At 36.6% G+C, this 20,106-nt stretch overlaps 1 protein-coding gene across 1 annotated transcript in view; it reads left to right on the forward strand.

Annotated features, from left to right (window-relative positions):
• Nucleotides 1–20,106, forward strand: part of PLOD2 (procollagen-lysine,2-oxoglutarate 5-dioxygenase 2) — a 99,832-nt gene that overhangs the window by 41,361 nt on the left and 38,365 nt on the right. The window contains exons 5-7 of the mRNA XM_007940215.2: nucleotides 4,861–4,973; nucleotides 7,473–7,536; nucleotides 9,656–9,753. Coding sequence (XP_007938406.2) covers nucleotides 4,861–4,973; nucleotides 7,473–7,536; nucleotides 9,656–9,753 — 275 coding nt within the window. The remainder of the gene's footprint in view (nucleotides 1–4,860; nucleotides 4,974–7,472; nucleotides 7,537–9,655; nucleotides 9,754–20,106) is intronic.

The following is a 20,106-nucleotide window of genomic DNA, read 5'->3' on the forward strand; positions in this document are numbered from 1 at the left end:
CATAGTGCCTAAGGCACTTGACTGCTAACCAGAAAGCTAGTGGTTCAAACCCACCAGCCACTCCTTGGAAGGAAGGTTGGGCAATCTATTTCTGTAGTGATACCGCCTCGGAAACCCAAGGAGGGGTCTGATTCGATGGCACACGACAACAATAACAACAACTTACTATTACTATGGATGAATAATAGCTGTTTAAAATTCAGATTACATTTTATAGTTGACAGCTCATTTTCTCATATTTTATGCTTCTTAAAACATTAGAAAGGACCTGTAGTGGTGCAGTGGTTAAAGCAATTAGCTACTAACCAAAAGGTCATTAGTTCTAACCTATCAGCCACTCTATGGGATAAACATGTGGCAGTCTACTTCTATAAATATTTACAGCTTTGGAAACTCTGTGAGGCATTTCTACTCTGTTCTGTAGGGTCACTATGAGTTAGGATTAATTCAGTGGCAATGGGAGATATATTGGTATTATTATTATTATTATTATTGATATTATTGTTATTTCCACATTATAAATAAAGAAACCAATGCTCCCAGAATTTTAATAATTTTTCCTCAACAGGAACCCTGGGTGGTGCAAAATGGTTAACATTCTCACCAGCTAACCAAATGGTTAGTAGTTCAAGTCCACTGAGAGGCATCTCAGGTGAAAGGCCTGACAGTCTATTTCCAAAAGTCAGTCATTGAAAAAACACTATGGTGCACAGTTCTGCTTTGGCACACATGGGATCACCATGAATTGGAATCAACTTGGCAGCAACACTTTTATTGTTTTTTCCCCCATAATTGTAGTTAGAGACTTTATTATTCTTTATTAATATTGTAGTTTTGAAACTCTAAACTCCAATTTGCACCTTCTGGTTTTAGCTTCCTTTTTCTCTCCATCTCAATACGTCTATAGTTCATGCTTTTTGGAGTCTCTTGACCATTTTATTTTTACCCAATCTGTACCAACTTTGGATTTTACTTCCATATTCAAGATAGGGTTTATCATGCAGGTCACTTTCATCATTGCCTCAGCAGTTTGTAACTTGCATTTTCTGTTCCAAACCAAAGCCAAACCCACTACCATTGAGTTGATTCTGACTCATAGTGACCCACATTGAGTTTTTAAGGCTGTAAATCTTTATGGAAGTAGATTGCCTCACCTTCCTCCCATGGAGCAGCTGATGGTTTTGAACCACTGACCTTCTGGTTAGCAGCCAAATGCCTTACCAAGTATACCACCAGAGCTCCGTAGATTTCCAGTTCACATACTGTTAAAACCTTTCCCTCAGTTGGTTGCCCTCTCTGACCTCTCTGCTTTGAATTCTCAGCCTGGAGATGTACTGCTGCCACCACATGGCCTGTAGCTATCAGTCCCTCAATAGCACATGATTAATCTTTGAACTTGTCCTAAAACCTAGGTAATTTAAAACCTTTTTTTTTTTTTTTTGTAGCAAAGGAAGTATTTAGCTGTAGACTTCTGGGATAAGTTTTATACTTACAAAAATTTTTCTAAAGATAATATATGTGCTGAAATCTCATCTGTAGCTGCATCTGGAGCATAATGTATGCACTCGGGTGTCTAAATTTCAGGCAAAGTTACAGTACCATGGAAACAATTGAAAATTAGCCAGCATGTGCCTGTGTGAGCCACTTTCATTAAGGAAAATGTATGTAAAGTGGAAAAGTGATTTATTTAGCAAGGCCATCAAAGCATCAACCTTATGATCTCTATAGTAAAAATAATTAGAAATGTCAGATAATCTCATTTTATTTCATAAAGGGTAATATGATTTCATATCCTCACAACTGAACCAATGAGTAGCATCCTCACAACTGGACCAATGAGCACATCAAGTCCTCACAAATCCTCACAACTGGACCAATGAGCAGCATCACAATAAATGGAGAGAAGATTGAGATTGTCAAAGAATTCATGTTACTTGGTTCTGCAATCAATGCCAATGGAAGTAGCAGTCAGGACATTAGACAACGTGTAGCATTGGGAAGGTCCACCACAAAGGAACTGTTTCAAGTGCTGAGGAGCAAGGATATCTCCTTGAGGACTAAGGTGCGTCTGACAGAAGCCATGATATTTCTAATCACTTCCTATACATGTGAGAGCTGGACAGTGAATAAGGAAGACCGAAGAAGAGTTGATGCTTTTGAGTTGTGTTGCTGGTGAAGAATGCTGAAAGTACCATGGGCTGTTAAAAGAACTAACAGATCTGTCCTGGAGGAAGTACACCCAGAATGCTCCTTGGAAGCAAGAATGGCCAGACTTCGTTTCACCTGTTTTGGTCATTTTGTCAGAAGGGACCATTCCTTGGAGAAGGATGCCATGCTTCGTAGGGTGGAGGGTCGACGAAAGAGAGGGAGGCCTTCAACGAGATGGACTGACACTGTGACTGCGATGATGGACTCAAGTGTAGCAGGGATTGTGGAGCTGGCGCAGGATTGGGCAGTGTTTCGTTCTGCTGTTCACGGGGTCATTATGAGTCAGAAACGACTCTATGGCACCTAACAACAAAAATATGATTTCATGGATGATATAGTGATAATTCATTTAGGGATTTGATTAATTTTTATGGATATATCGTTAATTTTTATTCTACAGTATTTTATTTTCTGTTATTCTTAAATAACAGAAAAGTTGGTATTTAAACCATTTTTAAATGTACAATTCAGTGGCATTAATTACGTTGACAATGTTGTGCAACCACTACACGTATGGGTATATCTTTTTCTTTTTGAAAAATTTATGTCATAGAGATCACACATTTTTTGTTACAAGGAAAACTCAGAATGATAGACACAGTGTTGGTCTGAAACATATGACATTTTAATATAAAAATGTCTATCATTTGAAATATATGCTATGGAAATAGATGTAATTTCTTTGCATATATTTAAGGATTTTGGGGATATATAAAAGGATAAATAAATATGTATTTTTTTTAAAACAGTAAGGTAAACTGTTGGAAAGAATTATGTGTTACTAAGTGGTTATATATATTTTTCACCAGAGAAGTTGGTGATGGGAATGAGAAACTGTCTTCTCAGTATTTCAAAATTTTTTTCATTTGATGAGAATAACAACAAAAAAATGAATGAACAAATAATTTTTTTTTTTTGTCCTGTTTTCATTTTGTCTTCTTTTCTCAAGGTAACAGTAATACTCCTGGACCTATTTCCTTTAATTTATTCTTTTACTCCTATATGGAAATTTTAATTTTGTGGGTAAAAATAGGTTTCCTTTTAATTCTCAGGAGTAACATTGGCTTTTTTTGAAAAATTTTGCATGTCAATGAAACATAGCCATAGGGCTTTTCTGAAACTCAGAGGAAGACTCTGAAAAATGATCCTGTTGTCTGTGTCTTTTATAGACAAATGTTATTGGCAGATTCCATGCTTCTGCTCTCAGGCCAAAGGAAACAGTCCAATTTTAGACTTCCGTTCTTAAGACTATGACACACAAAACCTAGCCAGAGAATGGTTTAGCAGGCACAGTAATGACTAGTTCAAGTAAGGAAAAATGTCTGAAATATCCTAGATATAAAATTTCTTTAAGATGTTTGCAGTCAGTGACAAATCCAACATTCCTTTGATTGTGTTTGCATCTCTGGCACTGATAGTATAACCACGGTGGTAGAGACTTCTTTTTTGGAAACAGTGACTCCTCTGTAAAGGGTCCAGGAAGAGCATTTTAGAAGGTCAGAGAGGGAATTCTTACATCTTACTCTATTCTTTTCCTAGTAACTCTTCACCTCTTAGGAAATTTGGAAAACACGGCTTTCCTCTCTTGTTCTTAATTAATTCATTTAACTAATTAAAATTAATTAACTTTGGGAATGTGTTCATTCAAAAAGAGTACTTGATTATTTTTTATCTTGCAATTTGTAGTAAAACCCACTCTATTGTGGCTTATATATAAAACAAAGGACATGCAGTAACTTAATACAGTGAAACTTGTGAGAGCAGGAATTTGATGAAACTGCCTTTTTTTCTGGGTCTTGGCAGTTTTCCTCCTTTCACAGTACTGAGTGCAGTCTTAATCACTTTTCTGTAGCTTGTTTTAGTGGAAAATGTTTGAGTTTTCCTTCTCTGACTGGTTTGCGCCTCATACAAGGGTCTAACTTTTGCAGGTTTTACTATTTCTCATGGTAAGCTTTGACATTGCAACATAATTAGTAAGCATTACTGCATCAAGAATCTGTGCAGCTGGTCAGTGGAATTAATTGTGGTAGTTCAGTTGTGTGTCAGCTTGGCTGGGCCTGGTTTTGAGTGTCTGGGGAGTTGGCTGTAGTTATTCCCCAGGATGAGACTGGTAATCAACCTCATGGTGGAGTCTAGTGAAGCAGCTGAGTAGCTGCCTTAGGGATGTGGTCTGTCTCCAGTGTATAAGAAGAAGCATTGAGAAAGGTCTCTGGAGCTTTTGGCATGCTTGGACTTTGCATTTGGCCAAGTCATCTCAGTGGCCTGCCATGTTGTCTGCTGATCTTGGGACTGTAAATGGATTTGAATTAGAAGTCTGCCATGTTATTTGATAATTTTGGGACTGTGACATTTTACTTGTCAACCTTGGGTTTGTCAACCTCAGCAGCCAGCAGCTGCATGAGTTAGGAGAAGCCTCCAGTGTCAGTGGGCTGGAGGCAAGAGGCAGAGCTGAAGGCAAGGTTGAGGGGCCTTCACCCAGCCGTTGAACTCAGACTTCTAGCCTCCAAAACTGTAAGAGAATAAATCCATGTTTGTTAAAGCCACCCATTTGTGGTATTTTTCTGTTAGAGTGGCACTAGAGGACCAAAACATTAATGTAGATATGAGTGTCATCTGAATCTCAAAATCTGTACCCTCTGTGCTGTGTTACAGGTTTTATTGGCTATGCTCCATATGTTAACCGTATAGTTCAGCAGTGGAATCTCCAGGATAATGACGATGATCAGCTCTTTTACACTAAAATTTATATTGATCCATTGAAGAGAGTAAGTAATGGTGTACATTTCTTTTTCTTGTTTTGGTTTCTTTGTTATGATTTGTTAATACAAAATGTTCCCATGCAAAGGATATTATTGACAGTGTGAAAGTCACAAAAAAGTTAATTTCAAAGGTTCTTTTTAAAAATATATTTTAAATATATCTATCATATGAGATAGCTATGAATCAGAATTGACTCAATGGCATACAGTAACAACAACAAGGAGATTAGAGTTTGAGAATTTGTAGGGGTGTGGTACGGGCAGAGCCTTATGCCTTTTATTAATAATATTGCAACTGTTACAAATAGAACACTCAAAATAGCCATGGCTTAAATAAGGTACACGTTTATTTATGCATGCATTTATTTATTTTTTTTCTCTAACACATAAGAAAATATCTAGAACTAAGCAGCATATGGATGTTATGGTGGCTTTATGGTATTAAAAAGAACAGCTCTTTCCTGTTCTACCATTAGCCCATAGTTCCTATTTTCAGCATAACCTCCTTGCTCAAAACAGAGGCTGGAGGTTCAGCCATTGGATCCATATTCTAGGCAGTAAAAAGAGGAATAAATAAGGGGCCATCTCATTTGAATCAACTCTCTCTGGAAGTCTAACACAACACTTTCTCATAATTACTTTGACCAGAATTATGTGGCCACACTAAATATGCAAAGGAAATTTTGTCCTTTATTCCAATATGCCCTATTAAAATTTGAGTTCTGTTACTAAAGGGGGGATGTTGGAGACAATAAACAGTCTGCCACAAGCCTAGAGGGAACATTCCTGAGATTCATTTGCTATGGAGAAAAGTAAAGCCAAGGCTGTCTAATTCAAGACTCTTTTTTGTATATTTATGTAATATAAAGTAATATTTGACAAATTTAAAATATATGAAAAAATGCATTTCTGAAGTATACTGGATTGTGTATTTGTGATACTGTCTTTAGAAAATATAAGAGGTTTTTACAAATAAGACTGTCTTGCAATGAGTTTGCAATAATAGCTGTTTTCATCTCAACTAAATACTTCTATCATCTAAATATTTTCATTATACACTTAACATTAAGACACTTCATTCTTAACATGTTTATTTTCCTTCATCTCTCTTTTTCCTTTTCTCTCTTGTGTGCCTCATGCAACAAGCTTGAGGACTTGGGCTCTTATCAGGAAGGAGAAACCTACCCTTGGCATGAGTGCTGGTGCAGACAGCATGATGTTTTTCTTTTCTTAGAGTAATTCAGCTGTGAAAATATTCTGAATCTTACTTAGTTGCCTTTGCTTTGGGCTACTTTCTCTTAAACATCACTGCTGGGTTTGTAGTATTTTTAATGGTATAACTCTTATTTAAGTTTCCCTCTGGTTAGCATGCAGAGATAATTTTGAGATTTATTATTAAGGGGAGCTCTGATGGCATAGTACCTAAGGCATTTGACTGCTAACCTGAAGGCTGTTGGTTCAAAACCACCAGCCACTCCTTGAAAGGAAGATTGGGCAATCTACTTCTGTAGAGATACTGCCTTGGAAACCCAAGGAGGGGTCACTATGAGTTGGAGTCAACTCGATGGTGGTGAGTTTTTTTTTTTTTTTCTTTGTATTAAGAGAGGACCCATGGTTGGTCAGTGGTAGGATTCTTGCCTTCCATTTGGGAGACCCAGGTTTGATTTCCAGCCAGTGTACTTCCCCTTCCATCAGTGGAGGCTGGACTAGTGCTCTGATGCTGAACAGGTTTCAGCAGAGTTTATAGATTAAGACAGACTAGGGAGAAACTTTTGTCAATTTGCATTTGAAAATCAGCTCTTGAAAACAATGGTGTGATCGCATAGTGCAGGAGAGCACCATGAGTTGGGGGCTGACTCAGTGGCAGAGAACAGTAGCAGTGACATTATGGCAAGACAATTGTGCAGAAAAACTGGTGCATTGAAAATGATGATGTTTGTGAAGCTGATCAATCTATATGATAAGTTTGATCAATCACTGCCCCATTAAGCAAATCAGTATAGACAGATTAATCTGCCGTATTACCCCCTAATCTGAGCATATTAACACATCGGAGCTTGATTTCTCCTGCTGCAAGTCCAGCAAGGGCTTTCTGCTTGTTTTTGTCGCTCAAGGACTCTGGCAAATGGAACATCCATCTCAGACCTGACTGGGTGATGGGCCAGAGTGAAGGAGCACCCTTAGCTTCTTCCCCTGGCAATTAATGCTCCTGAATAGAAGTGACACTTAGTGGTTCTGCTAACAGCTCACTTGTCACAGCTAGCCCCAAGTTAAAGATGTGGAAGTATTTGGAAAACAGCAAGGATGATATCCATAACTTTTGTCCTCCAATTTAACTAAGTATAAAATTATTCTTTCTGAAGACTATTGCTGGGATCATTTTACATATAAGATCTTTAACTACTCCCTCCCCAAAAGAAAAAAAAAATAAACTACATTAAAATGATAGTGTTGTTTACTGTTTTTGATGTCATTTTCAATATTATCTCTATTCTTATTTTTTAGGAAGCTATTAACATCACACTGGATCACAAATGCAAAATTTTCCAGACTTTAAATGGAGCTATAGGTGTGTTTTCTAAATAAGGGGTTGCTCATGTATACAGATGAACATCTGCGTTTTCAACTTTCTTTCCTTTTTTATGTCTATTTTAGGACTGTAAGTAAGGTTTACAGTGAAGATTGCTACCTTTTAAAGTTTTTGGACTTGAACTTAGTTTGGTAATTGCAATACATTCAGTTTAAATCATTTGCTAAGTCTAGTGGAAAAAAGAAGCCTCTGGCTTTTGGTAACTTAGAGTATAGTGGCTTACAACCTGGAGCTTACAGATATATTTATAAACAAATATAGTACCTTATTAGCAGAGATTCTCACTATAAGTTCTTTGTATTATGAATTACGCACAAATGTAGGAACACATCCTTTTAACCTAGCTGAAAGGCAACTGCCGACAGTTAGATAGACATACAGTGGAAGGTGTGTATATGTGTGTGTGGGGGGTGTATTTATGCCTCCATGTCCATGCATATGTATATTCTTAAATATACATAAAACTTTAAAAACTACATTGAAATTAATTAGTCAGTACATTGAAAATTAAAATGCATTAATTCATTAATGTATTAATACATTAAATTTTTAAAATACACTGCAATTCAGTGCAACTCATCGTATCTCTTCAATTCAGTGAAAAGATTCTCAGAATGGAAAACATTTGGTTTGGAGTGCTTAGGAAATGTCAGGAAAGACCTGAAACAAAAGATTGCTTCTTTTTCTCTGTGATTTTTAATATCCCTGGAAACAGTGTGAGGCCTGATTTTTAGGAACTAGAAATGCTATCAGTGATGACCAATGATAGAAACTTTGCTTATGTGTAAACTCACTGCCGTTGAGTCAAACCCGACTCATAGCAACCCGTCCTTGGGTTTCCGAGGTGGTATCACTACAGAAGTAGATTGCCCAGTCTTCCTTCTGAGGAGTAGCTGGTGAGTTTGAACTGCCAGCCTTCTGGCTAGCAGTCAAGTGCCTTAGGCACTATGCTACCAGAGCCCCTTGCTTATGTGTAGCAATATTATATTCACCATGCATATCGTTATTGTTATCTTCACAATAACCCTGCAAAGCAGGTGTGCCAGTCAAGTTGACACACAGCTCCAACTATCAGCAGGCATGGAACCTCTTTTACAAATGGACAGATTGAGTGTGAGAGAAGTAACTAATATAGGACCATACTGAGTCCCTTTCTTTGCTATTCATAAGGTTTTCCCTGGCTAATTCTTTCAGAAGTGGACGGCCTCTTCCTTCTTCCTAGTCTGTCTCAGTCTATAAGCTGGGCTGTTACCTGTGCACCAGGTGCATCGTGCTGGGTTTTAAACACCAGAGGCTCAGCCTCAAAACTCACGTCTACATGTCACCACAGTAGGACAAACCGACAGACAAGTTTGTCTTGCTGTTGGAGACCTCTCGTATCACCCCCACCTGGGTCCCTGTGGCTGACTGTTCCTCTGTCTGGCTTCCTGGCTTTTAATCCCCTTTCTCCTGCTCTTCCCGCTTGCTACTTTGGGTATCCCTGAGTTGTCTCTCCTCACCTGTAACCCTGGGACTGACTCAACTGAGTCCCTGGGAGGTACAAACAGTTAATCTGCTCAGCTGCTCACCAAAAGGTTGGAGGTTCAAGTCCGCACAGAGGTACATGGGAAGAAAGACCTATTGAGCCACTTCAAAAAATCAGCCATTGGAAACTCTATAGTTCTACTTGGGCACACAGGGTGGGAGGGGTCACAGTGAGTCAAAATCAACTCAACAATAGCAGTGGTTGAGATATAGGGACAAGATTGCAAAGATGCTTTTATCCACAAGACACCCCTAGTAGCTTAGTACTTCACTCAGTTTGAAGGTGCCAGGTGAGAGGAAGTGAGATGCTCAGAATCAGTATCTGAACCAGGGTTCCTTTATTTTATTCAAGAGTGTCTGCTAACTTAAGAGTAGGTAAAGTTTTGAAAAGTGTTATATAGCATACTGAGTATATTGCATGAGAAACTGTATGATAAAACAAACACACAGAGATAAATATATGTGTGTGTGTGTGTATATATATATATATATAATATATTTATATAAAGAATTTAACACATACCCCTATTTTAAATCCCTGAAACTCATTTTCTTTTTTTTTTTTTTAACTCAGATGAAGTTGTTTTGAAATTTGAAAATGGCAAAGCCAGAGCTAAGAATGTTTTTTATGAAACATTACCAGTGGCAATTAATGGAAATGGACCCACCAAGGTGAGTAACAATAACTTTTACTTGGCTTCCTATTATTTGGATCAATATGTGGAATTAAAAAAAAAAAAAATTCTTTAAGATGCTTTATTTTGATGCCAATAATTACTTGACATCATCTATAAAACCATATATTTTCTAGTTTTATTCAAATTAATTAAATGATTTTTCCCCAACTGATTGATAACTTTTCATCCAGTTCATACACATTTTGTTTCATGACAATGATTGCAATCCTCAGAAAGTAACAGCTTTCTTTCTGCTTCTTCCCTGTGGTTACCTTTTCCCTGTGTCCTTTTCTATTCCTGCATTCCTAGCTATCTCCCGGAACAAATGCTGCCCTTCTGACCTCCCATGTTTGATTGTTCTCAGGAATATACCTCTCTGGTGTAACTGTTCACCTTATAGGCCTGTCTGTTGTTTGGCTAAAGGTTAAGTCACAGGAGTGAGTTCAACTCAGGCCTGAAGGGTAATTAACTCGGAGTGGTAATCTCAGGAGTTCACCAATCTCTATCAGACCAGTGAGCCTAGTCTTTTTCATGATTGTTAGTTTTCTCTGACTCTATCCAGGATGTCCAATTTTGATCCCTTCTGAGTGATTGACAGTGGTATCCACATACCATCTAGTTGTTCTGGGCTCAAGGTTGTGTAGAATGAGGTTCCCATGGTCCTCTGGTCTCTTGGATTAATTGTTCCCATGCATTTTTTTATTTTCTTCACTCTTTGCTCTGGAGGAGGAAAGATCAATAGTTGTATTTTCGATGGCCACTTGCAAGCTTTTAAGACCCCGGTCCCTACTCACCAAAGTAGGATGTGGAACAATGTTTTAGTGTACTGTGCTATGCCTTTGAATTGTGGTGTTGGCAAAGAATACTGAAAATATGGAGTGCCAGAAGAATGAACAAATCTCCTGAAAGAAATGCAGCCAGAATGGTCCTTGGACATAAGAGTGACCAGACTTTATCTCACCTACTTTGGTCAAGTTGTCAGAAGGCTTCATTACCTGGAGAAGAATATCATGTTTGGTAATGTAGAGAGGATCAGTGAAAAAGGTGAAGACTCTCAATGAGATGGATTGGCACAGTAGCTGCAAGAATGGGCTCAAGCTTAGCAAGGATCTTGAGGCTGGAGCAGGACCAGGCAGTGTTTCATTCTATTGTATGTGGGGTCACTATGAATTGGAGCTGACTCAGCAATACCTAACAACAACAGAAACAACAACAACAACATATTATGCCAATTCCGCTTCATGTCCTCCAGTACCATGATCCTAAGCCCCTAGGCCCAATAACAGAGTGACCATTTTCTAAGTTAACAGCACTGTTAAGTTTGGGCTATAAATAAATGACTAGAAAGCTTCCTCATGCCATTTTATGCCACAGTTGATGGGTTATAGTTGACAAAGACATAATTACAAAATCTATACAATTTTGAATGCTTTGTGAATTCAGACATATTTGAGTTTGCTTAAAAGGTTAATTGATTGTAAAATTTATGAAGTTTTTACTATTGGTATCAAAATCATTTCATATATTACGTTGAGTTTGGATAGTTTTATGTCACAAGAAAACAAAATCTTAAATTATCAAGATCATATATGTCTATCTGTATGTAGTAATGACAACAGAATTTTGAGATGCTTGATTGCTTATTCTGACGTAACTAAAAAAGAGATTGACAGGTAGATTTGCACTGTGGAGACAGAATAGGGAGATGTAGTGAGATGTTTGAGAGTAGTGAGTAGTTGCAATTCCAGAACAAACTAGGTACATGCAAGGAACTTCAAGAGATAGCCCACGTTGGCAGCTTCTCCTCAAACACTGCAGAGGTAGATTCATTTTCTCCTCTATTTAATCTTTTTGCCTTACTTGCATCCCACTCCAGCTCCTCTATGGAGCAACTACCCACATACTCTCCTTTTAATCTAGTATCAGTCTTCCCACCTGTTCTCATTAACATTTTAAAGACCTTCAAAGTTTCTCATCCTATAAACAAGCAAAAGGCAAGCCCCAACACAAAGAAAAACATCCTACTCAATCTGCTTTACTTTCTAGCCTGTTCCTGTTATTTCTCCTCCCTTTCACAGCCAGACTCCTATAAAGAACACAAAACTCCACCACTTCCCTCTTCACACTAGGAAATGCTCCTATCATTCACTGTTGTAATTTCCTTTTTGATCAGTGAACATGCCTCAGTGCTCATTCTTAACTTCACCAGTGACAACGTTTGACACTGTTGATTCTATTTGGTCCTACTTGCAATACTCATTTCCTTTGTTTCCATGATGCTCAGCTGATTTGTCTACTGTTTTTCTAGCATTTCCTCTTCAATCAGTGTCTCTCTCTTTTCATAAACCTTTAAAGATTTTTACACTTTGTGTGTATGTGTGTTTTCCACAGGTGTCTATCTGAGAACTCTTCCCTCTCCTAAACATAAAAAATTGGGTAATTTCCCCCATTCTAGTGTCTACAAATCCTCTCAATGTGGATGGTTTTATATCCTTGCTCTAGTTCCTATCTATTTCCTGAGCTTCAAGTTTGAATACCCAATTGATATCTTTATTTGTGGATCATACTGAACCAAAACCAAACTCAATGCCATTGAAGTTGGATCCAACTCTTAGCAACTCCTCCTTGGGTTTCCGAGGCAATATCACTACGGAAATAGATTGCCCAACCTTATATAGGTCCAAAACTCATGATCTTTGACTCTGTTTCCTGCCAGTTGATTTTGTTTGGCTCTAGACACTTACATTCCAGATGCTATTCTTTCTAATTCAGTGGTTTTATCTTACTTTCTCAGTGCACAAGAAACTTATTTAGTCCAGGCAACTAGCAATTTTCTACCAGTAGGAACTGCCTAGCAGCAGCCTGGAGCTACAGTGTTCTGCTGAATCAGAAACCTGTTACCATTACTCACTTGTATAATGCCTTTCCATTGACTTAGGAGTAAAGTTCCTGATTCTCACATTGTCTTAGAAAGCTGTTCTCTGTGTTGTACCTGATTTACCAAAAAAACATCAAACCAATTGTTGTCAGACCTCAATGATGAGAATGGAGCAAAACTTTTGAGACCTTCATTTCTGATGTGGCACAACTCAATGGGAAGAAATAGCCACAAACATTCATTTATAACAGGAACATGGAATATACATAGTATGAATCTAGGAAAATTGGAAGTTGTCAAAAATGAAATGAAACAAAAAAGATTGATATCCTAAGCATTATTAGTGAGCTGAAATGGCCTGGCATCAGCCATTTTGAATCAGACAATCATATGACCTACTGTGCCAGAATGACATATTGAAGAAGAATGACACCACATTGATCATCAGAAATAACATTTCAAGATCTAGCCTGAAGTACAATGCTGTTAGTGATAGGATAATATGCATACATGTACAAGAAAGACCAGTTAATACTACTGTTATTCAAATTTACACACCATCCACTAAAACCAAAGATAAAGAAATTGAAGATTTTTACCAGCTTCTGCAGTCTGAAGTTGACCAAGCATGCTATTAAGATATTTTTGATTATTATTGGTTATTGGAATGAGAAATTGGAAGAAAATAAGAAGCATCATAGTTGGAAAACATGGCCTGGGTGATAGAAATGACCCTGTAGATCAAATGTTAGAATTTTACAAGTCCATTTGCTTATTCATTGCAAATACCTTTTTCCAACAACATAAATGGTGGCTATACATGTGGACCTCACCACATGAAACACATATCTGTGGAAAGAGGCTATGGAAAAGCTCAGTATCTTCAGTTAAAACAAGTCCAGGAGCTGACTGTGGAACACACACCATCAATTGCACATATGCAAGCTCAAGATGAAGGTGAAGACAATTAAAAAAAGTCCACGAGAGCCAAAATACAACCTTGATTATATATTATATACTTATTACATCCCACCTGAATTTACAGACATTATGAAGAATAGATTTGATGCATTGAACACCAATGTCTAGATGAATCATGGAATGACATCTCGAACATCATACATGAAGAAAACAAATGGTCATTAAAAAAAAAAGGAAAAGGAAGAAAAGACTGAAATGGATGTCAAAAGAGACTTTGAAACTTGCTCTTAAATGAAGAGAAACCAAAGTGAATGGAAGAATTGGTGATATAAAAGAGCTGAACAGAAGGTTTCAAAAGGCAGCTCAAGAAGACAGAGTAAAGTATTATAATGAAATGTGCAAAGAACTGAAGATAGAAAACCAAAAAGGAAAAACATGGTCAGCATTTCTAAAGCTGAAAGAACTGAAGAAAAAATTCAAGCCTTGAATTGAAATTTTGAAGGATTCTGTGGGCAAAATATTGAACAATGCAGGAAGCATCCTGATAAGATGGAAGAAATACAGAGTCATTGTACTAAAAAGAATTGGTTGACCTTCAGTCATTTCAGGAAGTAGCATATGATCAAGAACCAATGGTACTCTAGGAAGAAGTCCCAAGCTGCACTGAGGGAGTTGCTGAAAAACAAGGCTCCAGGAATTGACAGAAAACCCATTAAGATATTTCAACAAGTAGGTGCAACACTGGAGGGGCTTACTTGTTTATGCCAAGAAATTTGGAAGACAGCTCTGTGGCCAACTGACTGGAAGATATCCATATTTGTGCCCAATCCAAAGAAGGTGATTAAACAGAATGTGGAAATTAGTGAACAAAATCATTAATATCATATGTAAGTAAAATTTTGCTGAAGATTATTAAAAAACAATGTCAGCAATATATTGACAGAGAAGTTACAGAAATTCAAGCCAGATTCAGAAGAGAATATGGAACAAGGGATATTATTACTGATGTCAGATGGATCTTGGCTGACAACAAAGAGTATCAGAAAGATGTTTACTTGTGTTTTATTGACTATACAAAGGCATTCAGTTGTGTGGATCATAATAAATTATGGATACCATTGCAAAGAATGGGAAATCCAGAGCATTTAATTGTACTCATGAGGAACCTGTACATAGACCAACGAGGCTGTCACTCAAACAGAGCAAGGGGATACTTCATAGTTTAAAATCAGGAAGGATGTGCATCATGGTTGTATCTTTTCAACATACTTACTCAATTATGTGGTGAGCAAATAATCTGGGAATCTGGATTATATGAAGAAGAAGACAGCATCAAGATTGGCGGAAAACTCATTAACAACCTGTGATATGCAGATGACACAACCTTGCTTGCTGAAAGTGAAGACGACTTGAAGCACTTAGTGATAAAGATCAAAGACTACAGTCTGCAGTATGGATTATACCTCAACACAAAGAAAGCATAAATCCTTGCAATTGGCCCAATAAGCTATATCATGAACAATGGAGAAAAGTTTGAAGTTGTCAGGGATTTCATTTTACTTGGATCCATAATCAACACCCATGGAAACAGCAGTTATGATATCAGATGTCATATAGCACTGGGGAAATCTGCTGCAAACTACCTCTTTAAAATGTTAGGAAACAAAAATATCACTTTGAAGACTAAGTTTCCCCTAACCCATGCCATGGTATGTATTTACAGTCACCTCATATACATGTGAAGTTGGACAATGACTAAGGAAGATGGAGGAAGAGGTGATACGTTTGAATTGTGGTATTGGCACAGAACACTGAAAATACAATGGATTGCCAGAAGAACAAACACATTTGTCCCAGCAGAAGTGATGCCAGAGCGCTCCTTATAAGCTAGAATGTCCAGAGTTCATCTTACTTAATTTGGTCATGTTGTGAGAATGGACCAATCCCTGGAGAAGTATATCATGCTAGGTAAAGTGGTTCAACAAAAAAGGGGAAGATCCCCAACTAGATAGATTGACACAATGGCTTCAATGATGGGCTCAAGCATAGCAAGGATTGTGAGGATGGCACAGGACCAGGCAGCCTTTCCTTCATAGGGTCACTGAGAGTTGGAGCAGATTTGATGGCACCTAAGAACAACGACAACATTTGTTGTCAAGTTGATTCTGACTCATGGTGATACCAGGTGTGTAAGAGTAGAGTTGTTCTCCATGGGGTTTCTAATGACTAATTTCAGAAGTAGATCATCAGACCTTTCTTTTGAGTGACCTCTGGGTGGACTTAAACTGCCCAACTTTTCGTTAGCAGCTGAGCACTTTAATTGTTGTACTGCCCAGAGACTCTGCTCCTGATTTTGTAGTCGTTAATCTGTCAAGCCATCCAATTCCCTGTTCCTGACAGTATACACATCCACATACATTCTTTTCATACTCAAATTCATTTTCTCTCTCTTCCTCTTCCTCAGGTCCTGCCATTCTGAATTTCTTTTGGTTTCTCAAATGTCTTATGATTTCTGTCTGCAGTTCCTCTGTACATGCCTTTACTCATCTTGGAATCATCTTCCCCCAGTTCGGTACCCTTTGTTTCTCCACCTCCTAAATCCTGTTCATCTTTCATGTGCCAGTTTAGTTCTTACTTCTTAGGTCTTCAGCATGCTTTTGTAATATCTAGAATTTCTTCCATTGCAATATATACCACACAGTGGAAAGAAGTGGTATTTGTCTGTTCTTCCATCTCTTTTCCTTATTGGACCTTTAGCCTAGGAATTACAGAAATTATGTTTCCTTAGGGTCTAGTACCTGTGTGGTTTGCAGTAAGCAGGTTTTCAATAGATCTTTATTGAATGTGAAAGTTTATAAACAGACCAGTGACCTATTCTTAGGAATAAATAGTAAGGCAGGTTTTTTTTCTGGCCAGGTGAAAGATGCAATAAAATTGCTGTGGGTCACTCTAACTATTCCTAGGCAAATTTGATAATTAGAAAGTTTTTGTCTACGAAGCCCTTTACCTTGCGTGTATGTGTGTGTGTGTGTGTGTGTAGTTTCTATTTTAGCCTTCTGTCTGTGATATACTCGGCAATTACACAAAGGCTTGTACAACTAAACATTTCCTATAACTAAATAATATGCTATTCTTCCTTGGTAAAATAATATTTTAATCAAATTTAAGTGTCTTTAAAGCATGATCTTGGTTTTGAGAATTTAGCTTTTGGGAGTATGACCAGGTATCAGTTCTCTCCAAATCCCAAGATGGCTAGAGCTGTAAAAACTTGCTGAAGGACTTATCACAAGAAGATGAGCACTAACACTTTATCATTTTGAAAGACCCATGAGTACTAAGAAGTTTGAGGTTTTATAGGAAACATTTTCAGTGTGGGCTACACTGTTTCTTGCATCTGTGTGAAGATATGATTATATTTCCTCTGACATGATCTTACATAGTTCATCTGCCTGTGAATCTGTATGATTCTATTTGATAACAAAAAATGAAGATTTCTCTTTTGATAAAAATGATATGTGGTATGATATAAAAACTTGAGAAAAAGCTATATTAATACACATTTAACTAATTCTATTCTTTATTTTATAATAATATTATAAACTTAATAGAGGCGCATTAGTTTACCACATTTTCTTTCTCCTGTGTACATGATAATGAGAAAGAAAGCAGTTTCCTATTTAGATAAAAACCTTTTTTTAACCTTCATGTGTGTGAGAATTTTTTGTGTGAATTTTTATGTTAATTTCACTTATGATCTTATTTTTTTAGTAAGAGATGATTATAACATCAGTGGTTTTGAGCCACAATATTGAACTGATATTAAGTATTGTTTTAATTAAAATTATATACATAAAGGATAAGTTATTTTACAGTGTGTTCATACTACAAAGTATGTAAAAGTCAATTTGTCTCTTACTTTCTCTAATTCCCATGCTATTAGAAAGAGCACTTTTATAATTTAAATAATTTTTAAAATTGCTTATGATATTCCCACTCTCCAAAAGTTTTCTTTCATAGCTGCTTTCAGTTTTGATGTCTTTTCAGTATGTATCTCTGAACATTCAACTCGACAGCACCTAAAAACCACAACATCTATGAACATTAATATTTCTCATTTCTTTTCATAATGATATATAAGTAACTTTTTTTAAATTAACATTTTATTTGAAATGTTTCTATACTTATTCTACAAAATTATTTTCATACTTGCCTTGGCACAATCTAATATAAATCAGTTTTTAGATTGAAATTATGATTTGGGGTTTTAAACTTTACTTTTTATTCTTGCAAATTATTTATTTTAAGTAGTAAATCCTGAAATGTTCATTTGTAATGGTCATCTTTTTCTTTTAGATATCGGATAATATATATGTTAATGTAATCAATATGAGATTGGTGGTATTTTTATACAAACAGTCTCCTAATTTACATGTAAGAACAAGTCATTTGTAAAACGAAATTGATGTGCAATAAAATAGAGACCTTGATTTTGTGTCTAAAACCCACAATGCTTACGTCAGTGTGACCTTGGAGAATTACATGGTTTTAAAAGAAAAGACAGGAAGAATGTGGCTGGAAAAGTTTATCTGCCCTTGAAAATGACATCATACTTGGAAAGCTTTTGATATTGTGAAAGGAGTCTACCACCTAGAAGCCTAGACTACCCAGATGAACAGCCTAACTATATAATCACATTAACAGTTGTCTGCACTTTCCAAAGCTGCCAGCATAAATGTCTACAGTTTTCATTAAGAAAACAGATGTTAACTGGGAAGGCTGAATGACTTAGTGTTTGTGGTGAGACATCCAAGAGATTGGAGGTTTCTAGTTAAAAGTAATGCTTTTAAAATGTCTTAATTATCTATGAAAATGGAATTGAGGTTAAAAAAATGTTAAGTTAGAACATAAAATCTTTATTCTGAAAACTAAAAGGAATGCCTTTTATACTTCAAACTTTTAAAAAAATGATCATTTTGTTATTCAGACAGTTATTATCTACTGATCAATAATTCATGATATAAATATTTAATTTTTATGAGAGTTTATGAGATGGGGAAAGTACCAGTCTTAATATATAGATGGGAATTTCAGATATGGCTAGAGCTGTAAGTATTTGGGTCTTTTTTTTTTTCTTCTACAAAAAAATTCAGAATGTTTTAAACAAATGTTACCATATAATAACACTGTGCATGTCACACTAGCAATATTTTATCCCTTTTAGAAATAATGCTAAATAAGGGATCCACTTCCACATGAACCTTCTTATGTCCTTCCTTTTAAAAACCTTATTTTATAGGACATGAATGATTAGGTTAATATTTTCATTTGTAATCTTTGCTTTGACATTTAACATTAAAAATCTGTATAGAAGCATATCAAAATGACCACATTGACTTTTTAATGATGGTAAACTGTATGTTCTTGAAATGTCATTAAGGAATACCCTGACTGCATATTTCCTGCTTTGTAATTAATTTCCTGAGCTTCATGTAGTCCAGAAGAAATGAGTGTGTCTTCTAAGTATACTGCGTAGATTAAATGTAACTACATTCACAGTATCTGTACAACACAACTGTTTTCCCATTTTAATTAATAGTATACATGTTTCAATAGCATTTGGTTCAGAGTTTCAATATAATAGAAGTATTTGGGTAGAATCTCAAATATTTGGGAGGAATCTACTAAAATAGCCCTGGACTCTGGTGGTGTAGTGCCTAAAGCATTTGACTGTTAACCAGAAGGCTGGCGGTTCAAACCCCCCAGCCACTCGGAAGGAAGGTTGGGCAATATACTTCCATAGAGATACCACTTCAGAAATCCAAGGAGGGATCGCTATGAGTCATAACTGACTCAACAGCAGTGAGTTTGGTTTTTGTTTTGTTTCTGTTTCACCTGTTCTACATGCTGAGCTCTCTTACTGGGTCTTAGGAATAGATATTTTAATTTCTTTTAAGTTCATCTCTTTCCAAAAAAAAAAAATTGTTATATAACATAATGAGGTTTAAGGAACCTTCGCATTAACAATATTTTGAAATCAGGGCCAATACTAGTTTACTACTATATCACTGTCTTGAGGAGAGATAATCATAGTTTTATGAAAAGAAAGAATAAAACATTTGAAATTTTAAAAAATTAAAACCCACAAAACTTAAACCAAACTAAACACTGCCGTCAAGTCGATTTGACTCATAGTGACCCCTCCTTGGGTTTCCCAGGCGGTATCTCTACAGAAGTAGATTGCCCAATCTTCCTTCTGAGAGAGTGGCTGGTGGGTTTGAACTGCTAGCCTTCTGGTTAGCAAGCACTCAAATGCTCTAGGCACTATACCAACAGAGCTCCCCAAACACTCATACTAAGTATTAAAATTGTAGTAGAAAGGATAGTAATTCTACTTAATTAAATTAGCAGAACTTTTTAAAAGTGTTTGAATTATATGAATATGCTAGATTTGTTTGTGGGCTGTGAGCAAATCTTAGTGTGTGTTCTCCTTCCCTTCTGTGTTGGATGGGGTCCTCTAGAGAAACACAAAAACCAGCAAAGTATATATAT

Source organism: Orycteropus afer, unplaced genomic scaffold, assembly GCF_000298275.1.
Source record: "Orycteropus afer afer isolate SDZICR_OR568_19922 unplaced genomic scaffold, OryAfe1.0 scaffold00066, whole genome shotgun sequence".
In the NCBI taxonomy this organism is placed as follows: Eukaryota; Metazoa; Chordata; class Mammalia; order Tubulidentata; family Orycteropodidae; genus Orycteropus; species Orycteropus afer.